An 18,606-nucleotide genomic window follows, 5' to 3' on the forward strand; every position below is an offset into this window, starting at 1 on the left:
TTCATTATATTATGAGGAAAATTATGAGAATTAAGGACTGGCTTACGCCATTTTGGATGTCAATGGGAAATACACACTTAACGATTTGCGCAGGTCAGAAATTTGAAAAAAAAATCTTTAAAATTTCATCAATGTATATAAAAGTGGTACCAACCTTATTGTGCTTAAGACTCGGTTGAAACAAAATTAAGGATCGAATGCATTTTAGTGTCCAAAAGGCAAAATTGTCGTCAAAGTTTTGTTGATTTCTGCACCCTTACGAAGGGTTCAGAATTCGAATTGGGAATAAAAATATCCGATCTTTGCGATCAAAAACACAAATTTACAACTTTAAACATACTATTAGCAAGACATTATTACCAAACAATATAGAATAGAAACTTTAACGTCAACTTCTCAAAATATTGGAGAAATATACTCACTAAACATTGAGAAAGTACGCAATCCAATTCACATTTAAACGCGTGTGAAACTGAAAGTGCATAATCCCCACTAGGTAGGCTACATGTACATAATTATTATATATTTATATAGCGCGACTAGCTATTCATTTAGAATGTATAGCGCTATATGATGACAAATTAAATAGGCCTACTAATAATAAAAAACCAGAACACAAGTATCAAGTTTGAAGGGTGTAATAAAAATGCCAACCCGCGATCCACCTAGAGATAGGAGGGTCAGAAAATGACAATCCCTCTTAATACGGACCAACGCAGGTAAACAAACAAAGAAACAAACAGACAAATTGTCGACATAATCATGGAAACCATATAATTTGCCAGGCAGGCTATCACGGGAGCAAATATGCAAAACTCACCTAATTTACCAGAGCACCCAAATGGGAGATTTGGGCTACAAAATCGCTGGTCGAGTAATCCTTGCTTTCAATGCAAAAGGGACCTGGTTTACAACAATGGAATTATCGACTACTCCTGCTGCTTGCTTTCGAAAGTACTGAGTTTGACATTCTAGAAGCATGACGTGAAAAATGGTGAAATCAAAAACTATAAACTAACAAAACTATAGTATATACGAGCGTAGACCCACACGATGTGCCTTACAGAGGTGGGAACTATTTTCTTTAGCGAACTATATTCGTTTGAAACGCTAAAAATGAATTCGAAAAAAAGCTCGCGGACGAAGATAAGGCCAAAAAATCTTGCACTAACAGACACATGCCTAATTTTAACACCAGGATTTAAACAAAAATGTATATCCAAGCACTATGTTTTTAACTGATATTACTGAAGGAAAAAAAATTGCTTTATATTTGACCGAGAAAATTAATTTCATAGCAAAAAGATGTATCTCTGAACTATGCTGATTTAAAATGTATCGATTGACTTTTAGCGCAACTATGCATAACAAAAGATTTTTTGAGCACCGTTCTGAGTGTTTCGTGTAATTGCACAGGCACGGGGAATTAGTCAAAATACCGTACTCGGATGCTGCCGTTATTAACCAATAAATACCTATATATATTTATGAGGTATAGTAAATACCTTTGTCATCTTTCTTCATTTGTTTTTCAGAACACACGGGTGTTGGCAAACTTCTGAAAACGTTTCCACAAGTTGCTCTGGACGAAACAACAAGAACCAGTGCGAGTACTTCAAGAACCAGTAAATCATCCGTAGCAAGTACCCCAACCTACGTGCATGCGTTCAATTCATCAGATATCAAAGCAGCCCTCAGCAAGAACCGGATTGCTTATACTCAACCTACAGGATACGCAGCATTTTGTGATGTAACACCTTGTTTTACTCAAAAGGATTCGCTCGTCGCTAAGGAGATACTTGACACGATAACGTTCACAGTTAATTTTAAGGAATCTGTACCAGATGAAGTCTTCAGTCAGGTAATGGGTTTTCTTCAAAATAACACGCGTGTCGTGAAAAGTGACCAAGGCGGTGACAAGTTTTACTTTGATTCAGAAGTAGATGTAATTTTGATATCAAAATAGCTCATGAAATTTCTTACTTACCATATCATAATATAATCCAGAAATTACACCACAACTTATATGTAAAACTGTATCTTTAGCATTGCATAACACAATTGAATACATGAATACAAAACCCACCCATGGAAAGTGATTTTGAGAACACTAAAAAAATGTGTATCATTTTAATTCCTTCGATAAGATTTACCTGGTAAATAGGGCAACATACGCGCTCTTTAGCTAAGTCATAATTCATTGAATTTACAACTGTATTACAAAACAGGCGAAAATAGTAACTTTTTGAACAAGAGTTGCAATATTTGAAGAAAATTGGCCATTGCTCATTTAAATGAAGCTAGTATGTGGACGATATAAGTGTGCTCTTTCATTTAATGACATAAAATTTGAAAAATATGGTAAGGAATACTTGAGGTTACGACTTTTAAAACCTACATTTTGGTCAAAAATGTGCTTGGATAGGTCGCTTTTAACATATTTACCACATTGGCCTTGCTATAAACATTGAAGAGCTAAAAAGTCGCTCAAATTCAACAATTACACACAATAAATTTTTGAACAAGTAAATTTATTTTGTAACGAAATGGTTTACCCTATGAGAAAGTCAAATACCATTAACTTCTGCTGATGATGCCTGTTAATCATGACCTATTCTCCGATGTTGCCTCGGAATGAAGCACCCTAACTATGTGAAACCTTGAATAAGATCTTATTATGAATCATTATTTGCAGAGGAACAATTTGAGACCATATTGATAAAATAATTTGAATTTTCTTAGTGTTTGACCCCTGCAGAGGTCAAAAAGTGACATTTGACTTTTTTGCAGTTTATTGACTCTTTGTTTATATCTAAATGACCTTTGTTTTATGCCCGTGGTTTTGTCCACTCTGTCCCCATCTTTATAAAATCATCCATTAGTCTGCCTCAATATCTGAACTTATATATATATATATATATATTTCACTTGGTCCTATATCTAGCATTATTCATCATTTCAAATTCTACACTGTGCCAAATTTCATGTTTTCCTCAGCAAGAACTACTTGGCCGATATGCTACACTTTAGGTAGCAACAGTGGATGAACGATGGTGATAAAGCATTCATGCAATTTTGAGACTTTTGAACTGTTAAAAAAACAGTTTTCAACAATATCGTTACGACGCGAAAGCAAATAGTATTTTATTATAATTAACAAAATTTGTGACATGTGTAGTATTGCATTACAGAGAGTAAAATTCTAAACACAGTTGATTTAATAATTTAAATATTTTTTAATATCAGGAAAGAACACGATATAGATTCTAGAACACCCTGTATATAAGATGGTATTGGCTAATGGGTTATTCTTGCTAGATACATATTGATAATTACATCACTCTTTTACTTATAACCAAGCTATAATATACATGCATTAGCTAATAAATACTTCTTGCTTGATACTTGTTGCCGATACCTAAAATGTTGATATTACATGTATATCAATTACTTTACCTATAGGCTATAATATATTCTCTATAAATAGATAGTTGTAACTAATATCTAATAATATAGATTACATCACTTACTTTATTCTTAAGCTATTAAGCAATAGTATATTAGGTAATAGATATTATAGTTAGATACTTGAAACTGGTATCTGATAACGTAGACATTACATTACTTTATTTATAAACTATAAGCTATAATAATTATATTAGCTGATATATACTTCTTGTTGCTGATATCTGATTATTTAGATCTTACAGCACCTACTTTATTTAGGATATTTAAGATATAAGTTTAATAAATATGATAATATTATCGTCGGGGATATTAATAGTGATGTATCGTAAGGAAAACTATAAAATTGCGATTTTTAATAAATATCCATTTATAATAGGATTGTATTTTTGTGTTTTTGCACTAATTTCAAGGTCACTGTATGAAAACTGTTCCTAGCTATTAAATAGATAAGAAACGAATCCAACCGTATTCGTCACTATTTGAAATTGTAAAATGTCGTTTCCAAAACAATCGTTGTATCACTTAGTGCCGTATGTATGATACCTCACACAATGTGTCATCATTTGATGCAGATTTTTTCTGAAGATGCCGCATCATTTATATGTCGATAAACAACCAAAATGTATAATGACGTCATAATGTGAGTGCCCTCTTGCAAAACTGGGAAATTCTAGGTATGTACAAAAGTATAGGCAAAATTTATTTTTGGCTACACATTTGACGAACATGCGATTTTCACTAAATTTTCTCGTAAATATAAAAGGAAATAACTATTTCAAAGTAACAAACAAGTAAGAAGTGAAAATCGTCCTACACACGGGTAACAACCAAGTAAGAGTTGTGGTAAAAATTCTATCACTAAAATGAGAGCAAAGGATGGATCTACGATTTGCTTAAGTCGTTTGGGCGCAGTGGCGTAACTAGGGGGGCACAGGGGGAAAACGTGCCCGGGCGCCACACTTAGGGGCGCCAAATTGACCAATTCAGCATCGATTTCGCGCGCTTTGGGACTTAGAGACCAACAATTCCAAAAATAACTAAAAACCATACATCACTAGTGATGGACCCGACAATATCTAATAATCATGATAATGTAGATATATTGCTTGCTTTATATTGAATATAATTATAAGCTATAATACGATATTGGCTAATATTGGCTGGTTGCCTGTTCATTTTTTCCTACAAGGTGTTCTGGTCGAAAGCAACGCGTTGCTAAGCCAGCCAATCGATATAGAGCTTTTAGCAACACGTTGCTTTCGCCTTATAAGCTTATATTGTTCTCATAATATCTGTGAAATTTACGCCTGAAATGGATTCCGTTTTATGATATGAACAAATTAATATTGTTGCTCAAGGAATTTCTCAGACTGAGCATTTAGGTCTACAATTGAGTGTACAATAGTGTGATACACGCAAAACATGCTGTTACATGTAACAGCCAGTACCACTAAGGCGGGATGGACATAACCAACAGCTCTTCAAAGCGCCGATATGATTGGTTAATCAAAAACTCGGCTTGGGCGCCCCTGAATTGAGTATGTAAGCAACGCGTTGCTTTGTGAAAGCAACGCGTTGCTTGTGAAAGCACCGCGTTGCTAAAAGCTCTATTTCTATTGGCTGGCTTAGCAATGCGTTGCTTTCGAAAGCAACGCGTTGCTTTGGCGAAAGCAACGCGTTGTCGCGATACGTAATGGGGCTTTTGGCTTGCCATAGTATGTACCCATTTATACACCTGGGTGGAGAGGAGTAATCGAGATAAAGTGGTGGGCTATAAAGCACTGTAGTTTGTCTAGGTATGTATAACTAGCAATTAACATTGAGAGGACTTCGTTGACTTGTATCGGGATGATTTGAAATGATCGGCAATTATGACTGTTTATATTTTATTACCAGCAATGTGGAAAAATAGACACATGTAGAACCAAAAAAAGGTACAATTTAAAACAAACTTAGCAAAATTAATAGATTCCTCTTCAGAGTGGGACATACAAGGTTTCTCTTCAATTTTACAAGGTTCCTCTTCAAAAATTGTTAATTGAATGAGGTGTCAAAGGTCAAATAAAAGCTTTAAAATACTTGTCAGAAATAAAACAAATAAGCATAAGAAGCATACTTCTACATTTCTGACAAGTATTAAACTTTTATTTGAGATTTTACCCCTCATTCAATTTACAATTTTTGAAGAGGAACCTTATAAAATTAAAGAGAAACCTTGTAAGTCCCCGTCTGAAGAGGAATCAATTCATTTCGATTAAATTTGTTTTTAAAGTGTGTACCATTTTGTTGAAGGTGCAGAGTTCAACAAATCATAACCCCGCTTCTGAATATCGTTTGAAGTCAAATGATCTATAATTTTAAAGCTTATGATATCTATTTTCTAAATACGAAATAAAACAAAATTGACCGGACCGACTTTACGGCTCATTCGTGGTGCACCACATAATTTTTATGTGCACAACCAAAAAAATAGGTAAATCACTAAATGGACTCATTCTTGACCATTATGTCCCAACTCAATATGACTACCTGTAAAAATCATGATGAAATGACACAATGAGTCCAGACGTCGGTCTGGTTATATAGTATACAAGTAAAAGGTGCCTGTATGTTCATTAAACCATGATGATCAAAATAAATCCAGATGCCACAACAAAAGTGTACTTTATTCCAAGATGGCGCCCAAATTCGCAAAGGGTCGTTCCATGCTAATTTAAAAGAGAATAAGTGTACACACGACCTCTTGAATGTTGTTCTACCATTGGACGTGGGTACCTTTTGAAGCCCCCTAGGTGAGGTCATAAGAAAATTCCCCTTGTTATTGACCAAAGTTTTGTGACTTTGAGCATGTTGAGATGAATTTGGTGAATAGCAGGCCACTTTACAAAGTAACCTTTTCGAATGACAATACCGTAAAACCTCGTCTACAAGCATATACAGTGCTTCTGATGAAAGCTACATTAATTCATGCGCCATTATGAATGTTGAGCAAATAAATTACGGATCCAAGCATATACAAACAAGTATTGTTTTAAGACCAATCTATTGTATTGGCATATACGCCTGTTTCGAATTAATTTAACTTTCATAAAGAACACTATATTTGCTTGTAGACGAGGTTTTACGGTATCTCAACAACTAAATCAGCCACGACCTTCTTATTATTAAATAACCAACAGTAAAAAATGGATATTTACATTTAGTTTCAATTTCAGAGGGGGTCAAATGAATGAATCTTTATATAAGCAACAACATACAATGAGATTCAACATCGAAACATAAAATAAAACAAGTAGAAGGGGAAATATACGGTTTGACCCTAAAATTGCAACAAAAGGTTTTTAACTGATTTTGGCCGGAGGACCTCAAAAATAACACACACAAAATTAAAAATCGGGCTACCGGAAAGTGGTTTTCCAAAATGGCGGCCAAAATGTCCGCCAAATAATCTTATAATTGCTACAAAAATGAAATTAATTTTTCACCACAGAGTTGGAATGTTGGTGTCTAAACCCATGTTGTGGGTGTCACGGATTCTACTATGATCAACAAAATATTATAGAGTGATCATATAACCTACAAATTCAAGATGGCGTCCAAAATGGCTGCCAAAAACCTCTTAAAATACCTATAATTTACTTATTTTTTACCCATGAATTGCAATGTTGGTGTCTACACCCATGTGTTTTGAGTCAAGGATCTCACTTTGACCAACAAAAATATTTCACATTAATCAGATAATCTACAAATCCAAAATGGTTGCCTAAATCCTAGTATTCAGGTGATAGTTTTTAACTCAATAGTGATCTATTGAAGAGTTGACATCAATATAGCGTCCAACATGGTCGCCAAAATTGTATTACACTGACTGACTTACAATTATATTATATTATTACAGTAACAGTAAACTATACGTATGCTTATATTATTGAATGCAACATATTATAACGGCATAATTATCATGATTATAATAGCACTTCAATACTGAACAATTCTGATTTTAGAATCTACCAGTTTATTAATCGCGGAAGCCCGAGTTAAAAATTGATTTAAGTAGGCCAGAAATCCGACAATCTCATCCATAGACAACCGTGTTAAACATGTTAACCCCTGGTGTTAACCGCAATCCAAAGTAAGTAGTCCACTTGGGAAGCCAACAAACATAGGGAGTAAGGTGCCTGAAAAGATCAGTTGTGAAAATATATCAATTGTGCACAAATAAATTTTTAAGCTTTTATGCAATAGCCAGAGTATGCTACGGAGAAGTCTAATAAACATTATGTTTAATAATTTGTAATATAACTTGTGTACAACTCTGTCGAATTATATCAAATTTACTGATATCTTTACGTCACTAAAGTGGTGGAATTTACCAAAAATATTGTCCCATTTTGAAACTTTTACCCTAAATTGTGAAGCATCTGCGACCATTTTATGCAACTATGCTGCATTTGTATGTCTTGTGTACTTTCATCAAGCTGCAGCTATAGGTAAAAAATGACAATCAATTAAATGGATTGACATTTTGAAGGAAAACCTACCCTTCTAAATGAATCCAATTATTCCTTTTCTGATTAACATATAACGGAGATTATGATTTTATGAAAGTGTTGGCACCTGTGTACATTTTATACAACGTTGCAGTGTGTGTATGCATTGTGTACTTTCATAGAGCTGCAGCTATAGGTAAAAAATTACAATCAATTAAATGGATTGACATTTTGAAGGAAAACCTACCCTTCTAAATGAATCCAATTATTCCTTTTCTGATTAACATTTAACAGAGATTATGATTTTATGAAACTGTAGGCACCTGTGTACATTTTGCAACAATGCAATTAAATGGATTAACATTTTAAATTAAAACATACCCTTCTGTATCAATTCAATTATAATTTTTTTCTTGTTAATATAATTATATAGATTATACATGTACTTTTATGAACATTTTTACATTCTGGTTAACATTTTTTTTAAACATAATACCGTTTAACTTGACATTAGTGTATACTTTCCTGTAGCTACGTAAAATGTCGATAGACTTTCAAAGATATATTTAATTATGGTTATATTTTCAGTATTCTTAATCGTGTCACTTTCCAGTCGTGTAAACTATCCTTAAAAACAGTAACAAGTTGTCCTTATGATGGTATTCGGCCAAAAAAAATTCAAAATTGTAAATGATAATAAATATGTTATTAAAGTTAAAGTTGTACGCCAACACTTAAAACAAAAGCCATTTCTTAAAGACACTGAAACTAAATAGATATATAGATGGAGAAATTTGTTCTACCTACTTTGATACCACATTCGGGACGATGCGATTTTATTCCACTAAGCTGGACACCTTTGAATGTGAAAATGTGGATATATCCTCCTTCAATGCCATTAATGCTGCTTATAGAGGTTATCCGTGGTCTATAAGTTGCATATCCTATCAACGACTGCTATACCTTGTTTAGGACTTTCAAAAGAAGTACCTGCATGTGCAACCATGACTGTTTCAAAATAGCCCGCCAAAGTCATGCAGGTAACTTCGAGGTCGTGTATTGAATCCCTTTGAATGAGGAATACTAGACTACGGGAATCAGTGCCTTTTGTTAGAAGTCACACATGAGTGTAGTGGATAACCTTTATTGTTACGGGCTCATTTATTGCCTGACAGATGAACGCTCACTCCACTGTGTTCCTTCAAGGAAAAGGTCGATGTAAAATGTTGGTCACCTTTGAAAAAAAACCTTCTCATTCAAATCGTTACAAGTTGGGGAAATAAAGTCGTATCGAATCTGAGATTTTTTTAAATCACTCAATTTGGGGATAGAATTTGGATCTCAACCACTCGCGTATTCATTTATATTTGGCATTGGGTATGTCAATTTTCCCGAGGAGGTCGTTCTTAAATAATATTTGTAATATCTGCCGGGAAGGGTTGCTGTCCATTTTAAGCTGAAACCGCTGGTTATTTTGGCCATTTAACATGCAGTTCTATGGGAGGACATAAAGTCATAATTGTTTAATAAAATTATGACTTTATGTCGAACTTTGCTCTGTTGACCAACAAAGACAACAAATTTTACCGATTCCATTTAGGTGCAAGATGGGACATGTGTAAACATTACAAATATGCATAAAAATGTTTGTAAATCTCGAGATATGCTTAGTTAACGACGAAAGGGTAAAATCACAATTATCAAGAGTTCCTTTTTGAAAACAATTTTTTTTTACTATTTTATTACTGATGCAGGAATTATGATTGTCTTTTTCCACAGAAAAGATAAATAAATATTTCACATTCTGCTGTAAAATTAAATACACGTGCACGTCAATGATTTTATCATGGTAAATACTGTTCTCTTAGTCACTCAAGACATGTTAAAAGACAAACAAATATTGCACACTAAGGTCCGTATGCACAAAAGATTTAGAGAGGGTCTTAAGTTAGACCTGGTCTAACTGGAATTAAGTTCCACCAGGAATGGTCCTTTACTCTTATTTCCTTCCTAGAGTAGCTATCAAATTCTAAAGATTTTAATGCAACATTCAAAAATAATATAAAATAACTTAAGCAAATGTTAAGGAAAATGTCCTTTCTCATGGTACTAAATTCCACTTAGATCAGGTCTAACTTTAGACCCGGTCTAACTCTTTTGTGCATACGGACCTTATAAGTTTATATTACTTGTTGGGAGAGAAATTAGACAAAATGTCTAAAATTAGTCTAATGCACGAGCCCGAAGGGAGAGTGCATTAGACGCATCAACTATATCATTGATTTTACATGTACAGCGATCTTCCCTAGTAAAAGTGGCACAATTGTGATTTTACTCTTCGTTGTTAAATAAACATATCTCGAGATTAAAACAAGCAAATTGAACAGAACAAACGACATTTGAGAGCTAAGACTGCGCCCTTGACGATGATGTAAGCATAATGTCACAACAGTATTTTCTAATTGCCAAAGAGGGCGCTTTTCACTTGCACATTTTTTTTGAGACAGGCTGTATAATTTAGTATCATCCAAGACCTTGAATTAATATTTGTAGCAGCCTAGTTGGAAATAAACTTGTGATAGGAAAACAGAAATGTAGCATTTGCATCACACACATAGCATGGTGTTTTTTGTTTTAAAAAGTAGAAGAAATTATGTAAATTAGTAGGGTTTTTAATCGGGTTCGCCGTCGGTCAAGTTTAGAACTGTCAAGCTTTCGTCAGGAGTAGCTCTGACTCTGATGGCTCTCAAAAGAGCCGTTCACTGAAGACTGCCCCTCGTCAGGAATAGCTCTGAACAAGTCAAACCCGGGGGGGTCTTCGATAAATTTTGTACGGGGATGTGCCACGCAGATTTTCGGATGCTGACTTTCTCTAGACCTACTTTTTGCTGTTTTTGCTACCCATCAATATACCAATTTTCAACAAAAAGCACCCAAAAATCACCCAAATTTGCCATATTTGGACCTTTTAAGGGCACTTTTGCCCAAATCCGCCCAATTGGGCGCATTGGTCTCCACTTAAAACCAACCCATTGGAATCTGGTCAATGCAACCTTTGTCTAGAAGAAAAACTTTATATTCTCAAAATGTCTGAAGAAACCCTCTTAAACAAAAGATCCGAACTTATCTCAAAATGTCACCACGCAAGAAAAAAGAAGTAGGCTCAATTAAGTTGTTGTTTTGATTTTTGATTTGCGGTACCATTAAAATTTCGCGCGAAATTCCCTATCTATTTACGCGTAGGTCTATCCGCGTGGGTCTACTTTGCGTATGTTTCATATCCACGCGTCTATTTATGCGTAGGCCTATCCGCGTAGGCCACATTTCCCTATATTTTTTTTCGGTTCCGTAATTAAGGATCATAACAACAACAGCGCAACAGTCTGACGATCGCCGTGAAACTACTAGTTACTATGCTGAATAATATTTAGCCAAAATTGTTTTATTAAATTAGCTCTACCTAGTTAAAAATTGGTATTGAGCACTGTGAAACGACAATCGAGTGACTATTTATGTTATGTATGTATGTATGTATGATTAAATTGAGATAATATAAATTGATATTTTGGCTGCTTCAACCAACAATACCGCGTCTACCCTTAACACTGGATTAACAAAGGTTGGGACAAATGTGACGTGGTATATGATCGAAAGGAGACGCTTTTGGGCAGGATCATAAATAGAGAAATAGCTAAAAATCTGCCTGTGCTGATGTTTTTCACAATTTTGGATTGTTGCAAATTTTCAGACCAGAATATAACTTGCATCTTGTATTTTTCAGACATGTTTCGATGAACATATGCATGTACATAATGGTCAATAACATTTTTAAAGGCCGATAACTCAATTTCTAATTTTATATTACCATAACTTACGACCTCAAAATCTTCGCTTAGGAATGTCTGATTTCTTGGGAAAAACGGCGTTGTGGAGCAAAATATCTCTATATTTAAGGCATGTACTACACTCAAAATTGATAACATGCCCAAAAGTGTCTCTTTTCTATATACCTAAATAATATGCATAAAATTGGAAATTAGACCGCTTTGTTTAAGATCTCATGAACGAAAGTGTTTTATTTGATCTCTATCACTGATATACACTTAAGTAGTATGAATCTACTTTTAAAATTTAAGAATACTGTTTTATGTTAAATTCAGTTTGAGACCTCTTGTACTGCGCAATCGCAGTGTTCTTTGTAGGTGTCTTCAATTCCGATTCGCTGTCTGAATGCCTCGCTATTATCTGTTATCATTTCGCACTTTTCTTTTTGAGCAAGCATGATTGCTCCATGGTGGGGCTCTTCGATGAGTTTCACAAAATATTCTGCAAGATCATGTGGTCTGTATGAACAAAGAAATTAACAGAAGAACAGTAAACATATAAATCAAGAAAAGTTGATTGTATTACTGAAACGATAATAGAAGTGACAGGTGCGGGTAGGTATCATAGGCGGTGAAAGCGGGAGGGGGGCACAGGGCTCAGGACCCCTTAAGTTTTAGGTGGGTTCCCACTCCCTAATATCATGTAGAAGAAAAAATAAAGCAATATTTGCCATCCTTGCATTTTCCTTTTTAGCGCGTAAAACACCAAGTTTTTGGCCCAGATAGGGTAAGATTGCCAAAAAAAAAAAAAAAAAAAAAATGCTTGTGCGCACTGGCCCATAAAATTGCAAAACACACCTTCAGTCCCATTAAAACCGAAACAAAATACGCTTGTCCCCCGACCTCCACCACACCCTAAACTTTAATGTTTCTGCCTAGACTAGTATGTATTGTACACTGTGATTAGTCATTGATTTGATTTATATTTTCCTCCTCTTCCAGCCGCCCCTCCTCGTCGGCACCATCTTAATGGTTGCCGTCATCGTTCAACTCAGTGTCCTCTTCCTTTTTCTCCCCCTTCTCTTCCTCCTCCTCTACTTTATCAGTTGACGTCATCATCTTAGCTCTCGTTCTATATTGAGCCACCTTTTCTAACACAAAGTATCATGTGTGGGGTTGTTGAAACTCCCCAATTTGCTATATTAAACGTCGTTATATCTGGTACCAATGTATAGCTATATGAGAGTCTGTTCAATCCAGTGATACCAAAATAAGTACAAAAATGACCCATATGGTATGGCTAATTGGCTATGGCGTCATAATGTGAGCGCACCATCGCAGAATTAGGAGATTCGTACATTGTACAATAGTATATAATAATGCAAAATTTATTTTTCGGCATAAATGTTAAACTGTAAAAGTCAGTATCTCGTTTACAATTTTATAACAGGAAACGCAATATCAACATAATGGATATAAACCTATCATGGTAGGCCTCACTAAACCCCCTCTATAGTCATTGTGATGGTCGCTCCTATATACCCCCAGATATAAGATTCTGGTCTGGGGTATAACGTGCGCCATTTTTATGCCAGATGAAACACCTTAAAGGAGTCCGTAGTTCTAGGATTGAATCAATTTACATACCTGAAATCACGCTTGAATTCAGAGTCTAAGTGCGTTTGGATAAGTTGTTGGTACGTTTCGTTGTCTACTTTGATATTAGAATGCGCATTTGTATAGACTGCAGACGGGCAAATTGCGTTCACACGAATCTTCTTTCTCAACACTACGGGGTCAAAGGTCTGTCATCAAAAAACCCCGAAAAACATACAATATAAACTATACAATGAAACCTTTATTTGGGGTTGTTTACCTACAGCCTGTCTCAAAAAAAAAATTGTGCAAGTGAAAAGCGCCCTCTTTGGCAATTAGAAAATACCATTGTGAAATAATGCTTACATCAACGTCACGGGCGCAGTCTTAGCTCTCAAATGCCGTTTGTTCTGTTCAATTTGCTTGTTCCAATTTCGAGATATCTTTATTTAACAACAAAAGGGTAAAATCACAATTGTGCCACTTTTACTATAGAGAGCTGTACATGTAAATCAATGATAGCTGATGTTGATGCGTCTAATGCACTCCCCTTTCGGGGCGCATGCATTATACGCATCAACATCAGCACGCGTGCACTATTTTGTCTAATATCTCTCCCAACAAGTAACACGCGTTCATTAACCTATAAACATGTATAAGTGTGCAATATTTGTTTGTCTTTTAACCGTCTTAAGTGACTAAGAGAACAGTATTTACCATGATAAAATCATTGACATGCACATGTATTTAAGTTTTACAGCAGAATGTGAAATATTTATTTATCTTTTAATCTCTTTTAAGTGGAAAAAGAATCATCATTCCTGCATCATGATAAAAGAGTAAAAACAGTCAAAAAAAATTGTATTATGTAATTGATGCATTCTTTTGATTTAACGAAGGAACTCTTGATAAACTTGATGCTATCACTGTTACATGTAAAGCCCTCTTCCCTAGTAAAAGTGGCACACTTGTGATTTTACCCTTTTGTCTTTAACTAAACATATCTCTAGATTAAAACAAGCAAATTGAACAGAACAAACGGCATTGGTGAGCTAAGACCACGCCCTTGACGTTGATGTAAGCATTATGTTACAACAGTGTTTTCTAATTGCCAGAGAGGGCGCTTTTCACTTGCACAATTTTTTTTGAGACAGGCTGTAGATTGGTCCGTGAAGGAAATACGTTAGGACTATGAAAAATGCAAAATGCACAAACCATGCTTCTTTAGTATATATAAAAAAACATGATGATCCTTCGTAGTAAAAGGAACAATAATGAAAAGAGATAGAAAAGAATCAAAGAAGGCCATTTCCAACAATCAAATATAAATAATGTGGCCCTTGGATTGAGAGATCTGAAAATTCTGATCCGATCCCATGCCCTGATACAAAGAATAGAATAAGTTATTTTTATATTAAACTTAATTATAATTTGAAAATGAGCGTATGCGTTTATAATACTTACTGCAACTTGTCTTGTGTAACCAAGCAAAGCACATTTTGACGTTGCATACACTGCCGCATATGGTATAAGAGATAGGGCTGAAAAGAAACATATAACACACATTAATCACGATTTTACTCGATTTTTTGCATCATCATTCCAGTTTTGCAGTCTTTCCAACGACATAAAAATGTAAGATGTCTCATTTTGTACATTAGGCAACTCAATACTTGGCGAGTCAAAATGATCTGCAACTATCTTTATTATTTTCCATCTGGAATCGTAAACACAATTTATCAAGATCCTGCAATACCGTTCTGACATCACAAATTAAGAGTAGTCAAATCGATCATCGCACTGGATTATTCTGCGAGAACATGCGAAGATTCATGTGTGCGTATATGCATTTTACACATTTTATGTGAATATGTTGTAATAACAATACTACTACTACTACTACTACTACTACTACTACTACTACTACTACTACTACTACTACTACTACTACTACTACTACTACTACTACTACTACTACTACTACTACTACTACTACTACTACTACTACTACTACTACTACTACTACTACTACTACTACTACTACTACTAATAATAATAATAATAATAATAATAATAATAATAATAATAATAATAATAATAATAATAATAACACTACTACTACTACTACTACTACTACTACTACTAATAATAATAATAATAATATTATTATTATTAAATATTCTTTTATCACCGTCAAAGCATATAAATATCTTGGACTCTGAGAAATTCATTGTAGGTAAAACACCTCAAGGAATCTTACCCACAATAGACGAGGTGTTAATAATGACACCTCCACCGCAACTTTCACCTTCCATGTGCTGTACAGCCAACTTGGTACCGATTATCACACCATTCTTTAACAAAAAAGTGAGGAAGAACCAAAAACATTACTTGGCCACAGAACAGTACAAAGAATTTAACTCAAAATGTAAAGGATGTACCTGATTTTGAGGGTATTGTTAACTTACGAACCACTGGTTGAGAACTCCTATCTTGGTAACAAGAAAATCCTTTGTTCATGGAGGTTTCATGAACGACCCATTATTATTATGGTATTCTTATACACGTATCTTTTGCTTACCAAATTGATCTGCAACATCCTTTCCCACTCAATTTCGTTCAGAATACCAGCATTATTACACACAATATGAAGAGCGCCATAAGTAGCTATAACTTTCTTGAAACAGTCTGTGAAGAAAAATAAGTCGATTAAACAAAATCATAAATTGGTGGCTTTTGTTTCCTTGTAACACTGCGGGGCTATTGTTTCTTTGTAGCCTTGCGGGGCAACCCTGACTGCTATTGGGTTTTTTTGTCGTTGTTTTTCAGTTTTGTTTAAAGTTATGCATGATTTTGTAAATTTAAAAATGACAATTTCGGTGGTGACGGATTTTTTTTTTCTTACAGGTTGTTACTACGGGATTGCCGCCGTTATGTTTCGGGCCTAATTTGTTAGGGGGCTGATGCAAAAGGGGGGCTGAAATTTTTGACCCTCCTAGGGGGACCTGAAAAATAACCACAATTCTGGGAAAATTGAGTTTATATGCTTTTCTATGGGGTTGACCCATAATTTTCATGTCAAAAAGGGGGAGGGCCCTGAACTTTTTGAGGTCTGTAAAGGGGGGGGGGCGAAAAATTTTCGCGAAAAATTTTCTTTGCATCAGCCCGCCCCCCTTACAAGTGTTTGTTAACGGTCCCTTAGCTTTGGGTTATTATTTCAGAACAAACACTTGTCATCACTCTACCTCAGTTACTTGCCAAGCACTCTGACTTCAACTGACCTTTCATTTGCTCGTATGACGTCACATCGCATTTACAGACATCGACCTTATCGACACCATATTCTTTATGGAATTCCTCCTGGGTATGTTTCATTGCATCATCGTCTACATCAACAATGAAAACAACCTAATAAAAAAAAAAATTTTGACTATATTGCCCTACACTACAAGCAGGTTGCACTCATCACCTAGCACCTCTGTATGTCTGCAATCGTAGATTAAATATAATACCGCTTTTTCAAAGATTTCATGTGAATTTCAAAAAATGACATTAAACATTTGATAGATCTGTTAGTTTTTAAGTAAGCGGTTTTTTAATGTGTACCTTTAACTCAAGAATCGCAAAAGTCTACCAAATCTTTAATGTATTATAGCTTACACTGATTATGAAACATATCTTAAAATATCATCAAATAAGTGTGGAACCCGCTTTTATGGGACACGAATGTGAAGAATACATATTTTATATGTTTTTCTCTAGAGTAATATATATTGGAAAATATTTATTATATATAAATCACAGTAAAATGATCAATGAATTTCAAACAAGTAATTCATAGCTCTAGTTCAATAAAACATCATTTACTGTGTACGTTTCGAAATCTAAACAGTTTTGTTACACTGTTGTTATGTTAATTAGGGTAGCCACTTGCTTCTTTTGCTTCTTATGATTCTTTCGTCAAACCCTCTTTGCTACTAGTGCCAGAGACTTACGCTGATTTCGACCAAACTTGGGCACAAGAATCACTGACCCAAGCTTAATAAAAGATATCCATCGGGGTCAAAAGTAATGTAATGGTTATTATAGGTCATTTTGTGAAAAAGTTTAAATGCTACTCCTACTCTATATAAATTACATTATGGCCTCCAAATTATGGTCAGAAGAACCACATAGAAGTTTGTATAAGGGTATAGAGATTATGCCTCGTAGAATCAACCTTCCGAGCATATAGATATTTTACCTTAGCTTGTTTTCGTAGCATTATTTCCACCATTGCCTTCCCAATGCCACTTGCTCCTCCTGTAACAAGCGCTACTCTTCCTGCAATATTCATTCTTCCGGGCCGTCGGCACCCAAGCAATGATGGTGTAGTAATATGTATGTTAAAACCAAAACCTAACAGCTATCCACGCAAAATAACGCTTAGTCATCCACTTACAGCTCAAAATATCAATAAAAACAGAAACAAAATTGAGTAGATAAACATATTGCACCTACGTATGACACGTCCAAGGCCAGAGCACCAGTCTTATTAAACCTCATACATTCGCTCTCTACCATGGATGTATTCCAATTACCGTACATACCATGAGTGCCGATACAGGCTAGGCTTGTACAAATTATTACTTGTCTCGTTATTAAAGTGATAATATATAAAATTACAACAAATTGCAATACACCGAGTGACGAACTTTGATGAGCTCTGACATCATCGCCCAATTTACATCTCGCCGTGATTTAATAGTGTATTTATTATCGTGCAAATAACCACTTTCCATGCTCCACAGTGTATCGGGAAATAACCCTTTGTTATGCTAATTAGCTTTCCCAATTTTACGTGCTGAAGGCCAAACTTGCCATACCTCAGTAAACATCAAAAGAGGAACTAACAGTTTTAAGTGTGTGGGAATTTCTAGCGTATATATTTCTGTGTGTAATATTTGTGTATTTGCCAAATGCCAAATATGGGCATTATGACCAATATTTATGAATATTGCATGGTTCATATAGGGAAAATAGCCGGATGGTGTTCAAAATTGGTTGAGTGAGTTTGATATTTTTAGGAATGAACTGTAGTATGAATGGCAGCACGCCGTCATTCACATCCACATTCATTACGAAACATTCAAATGTTTGGTTGAAATTATATACATCAGGTACCTGTGTCGGTTTTTTATTTTTTTTTAAACTTTTTTTGGCATGTAATATGAAGATAACATATTCAA

The 18,606-nt window shown here is 34.8% G+C and overlaps 1 protein-coding gene across 2 annotated transcripts; it reads right to left on the minus strand.

Annotated features, from left to right (window-relative positions):
* Positions 1 to 12,028: 12,028 nt before the first annotated feature.
* On the minus strand, positions 12,029 to 17,740 carry LOC140162295 (15-hydroxyprostaglandin dehydrogenase [NAD(+)]-like). Of its 2 annotated transcripts, XM_072185533.1 has the most exons (7): positions 17,622 to 17,740; positions 16,660 to 16,786; positions 15,960 to 16,066; positions 15,639 to 15,732; positions 14,843 to 14,919; positions 13,430 to 13,587; positions 12,029 to 12,301 (listed from the first exon to the last, which is right to left on the minus strand). In XM_072185533.1, exons 1-7 carry the CDS (start codon positions 17,712 to 17,714, stop codon positions 12,115 to 12,117), a joined length of 843 nt encoding a protein of 280 aa, XP_072041634.1. In that variant the 5' UTR covers positions 17,715 to 17,740; the 3' UTR covers positions 12,029 to 12,114. The 2 variants fall into 2 exon arrangements, with proteins under 2 accessions (XP_072041634.1, XP_072041635.1); XM_072185534.1 differs by lacking the exon at positions 13,430 to 13,587 and having other exon boundaries at positions 12,179 to 12,301.
* Positions 17,741 to 18,606: the final 866 nt, after the last annotated feature.

The sequence above is a fragment of the Amphiura filiformis genome, chromosome 10, assembly GCF_039555335.1.
Source record: "Amphiura filiformis chromosome 10, Afil_fr2py, whole genome shotgun sequence".
NCBI lineage: Eukaryota > Metazoa > Echinodermata > Ophiuroidea > Amphilepidida > Amphiuridae > Amphiura > Amphiura filiformis.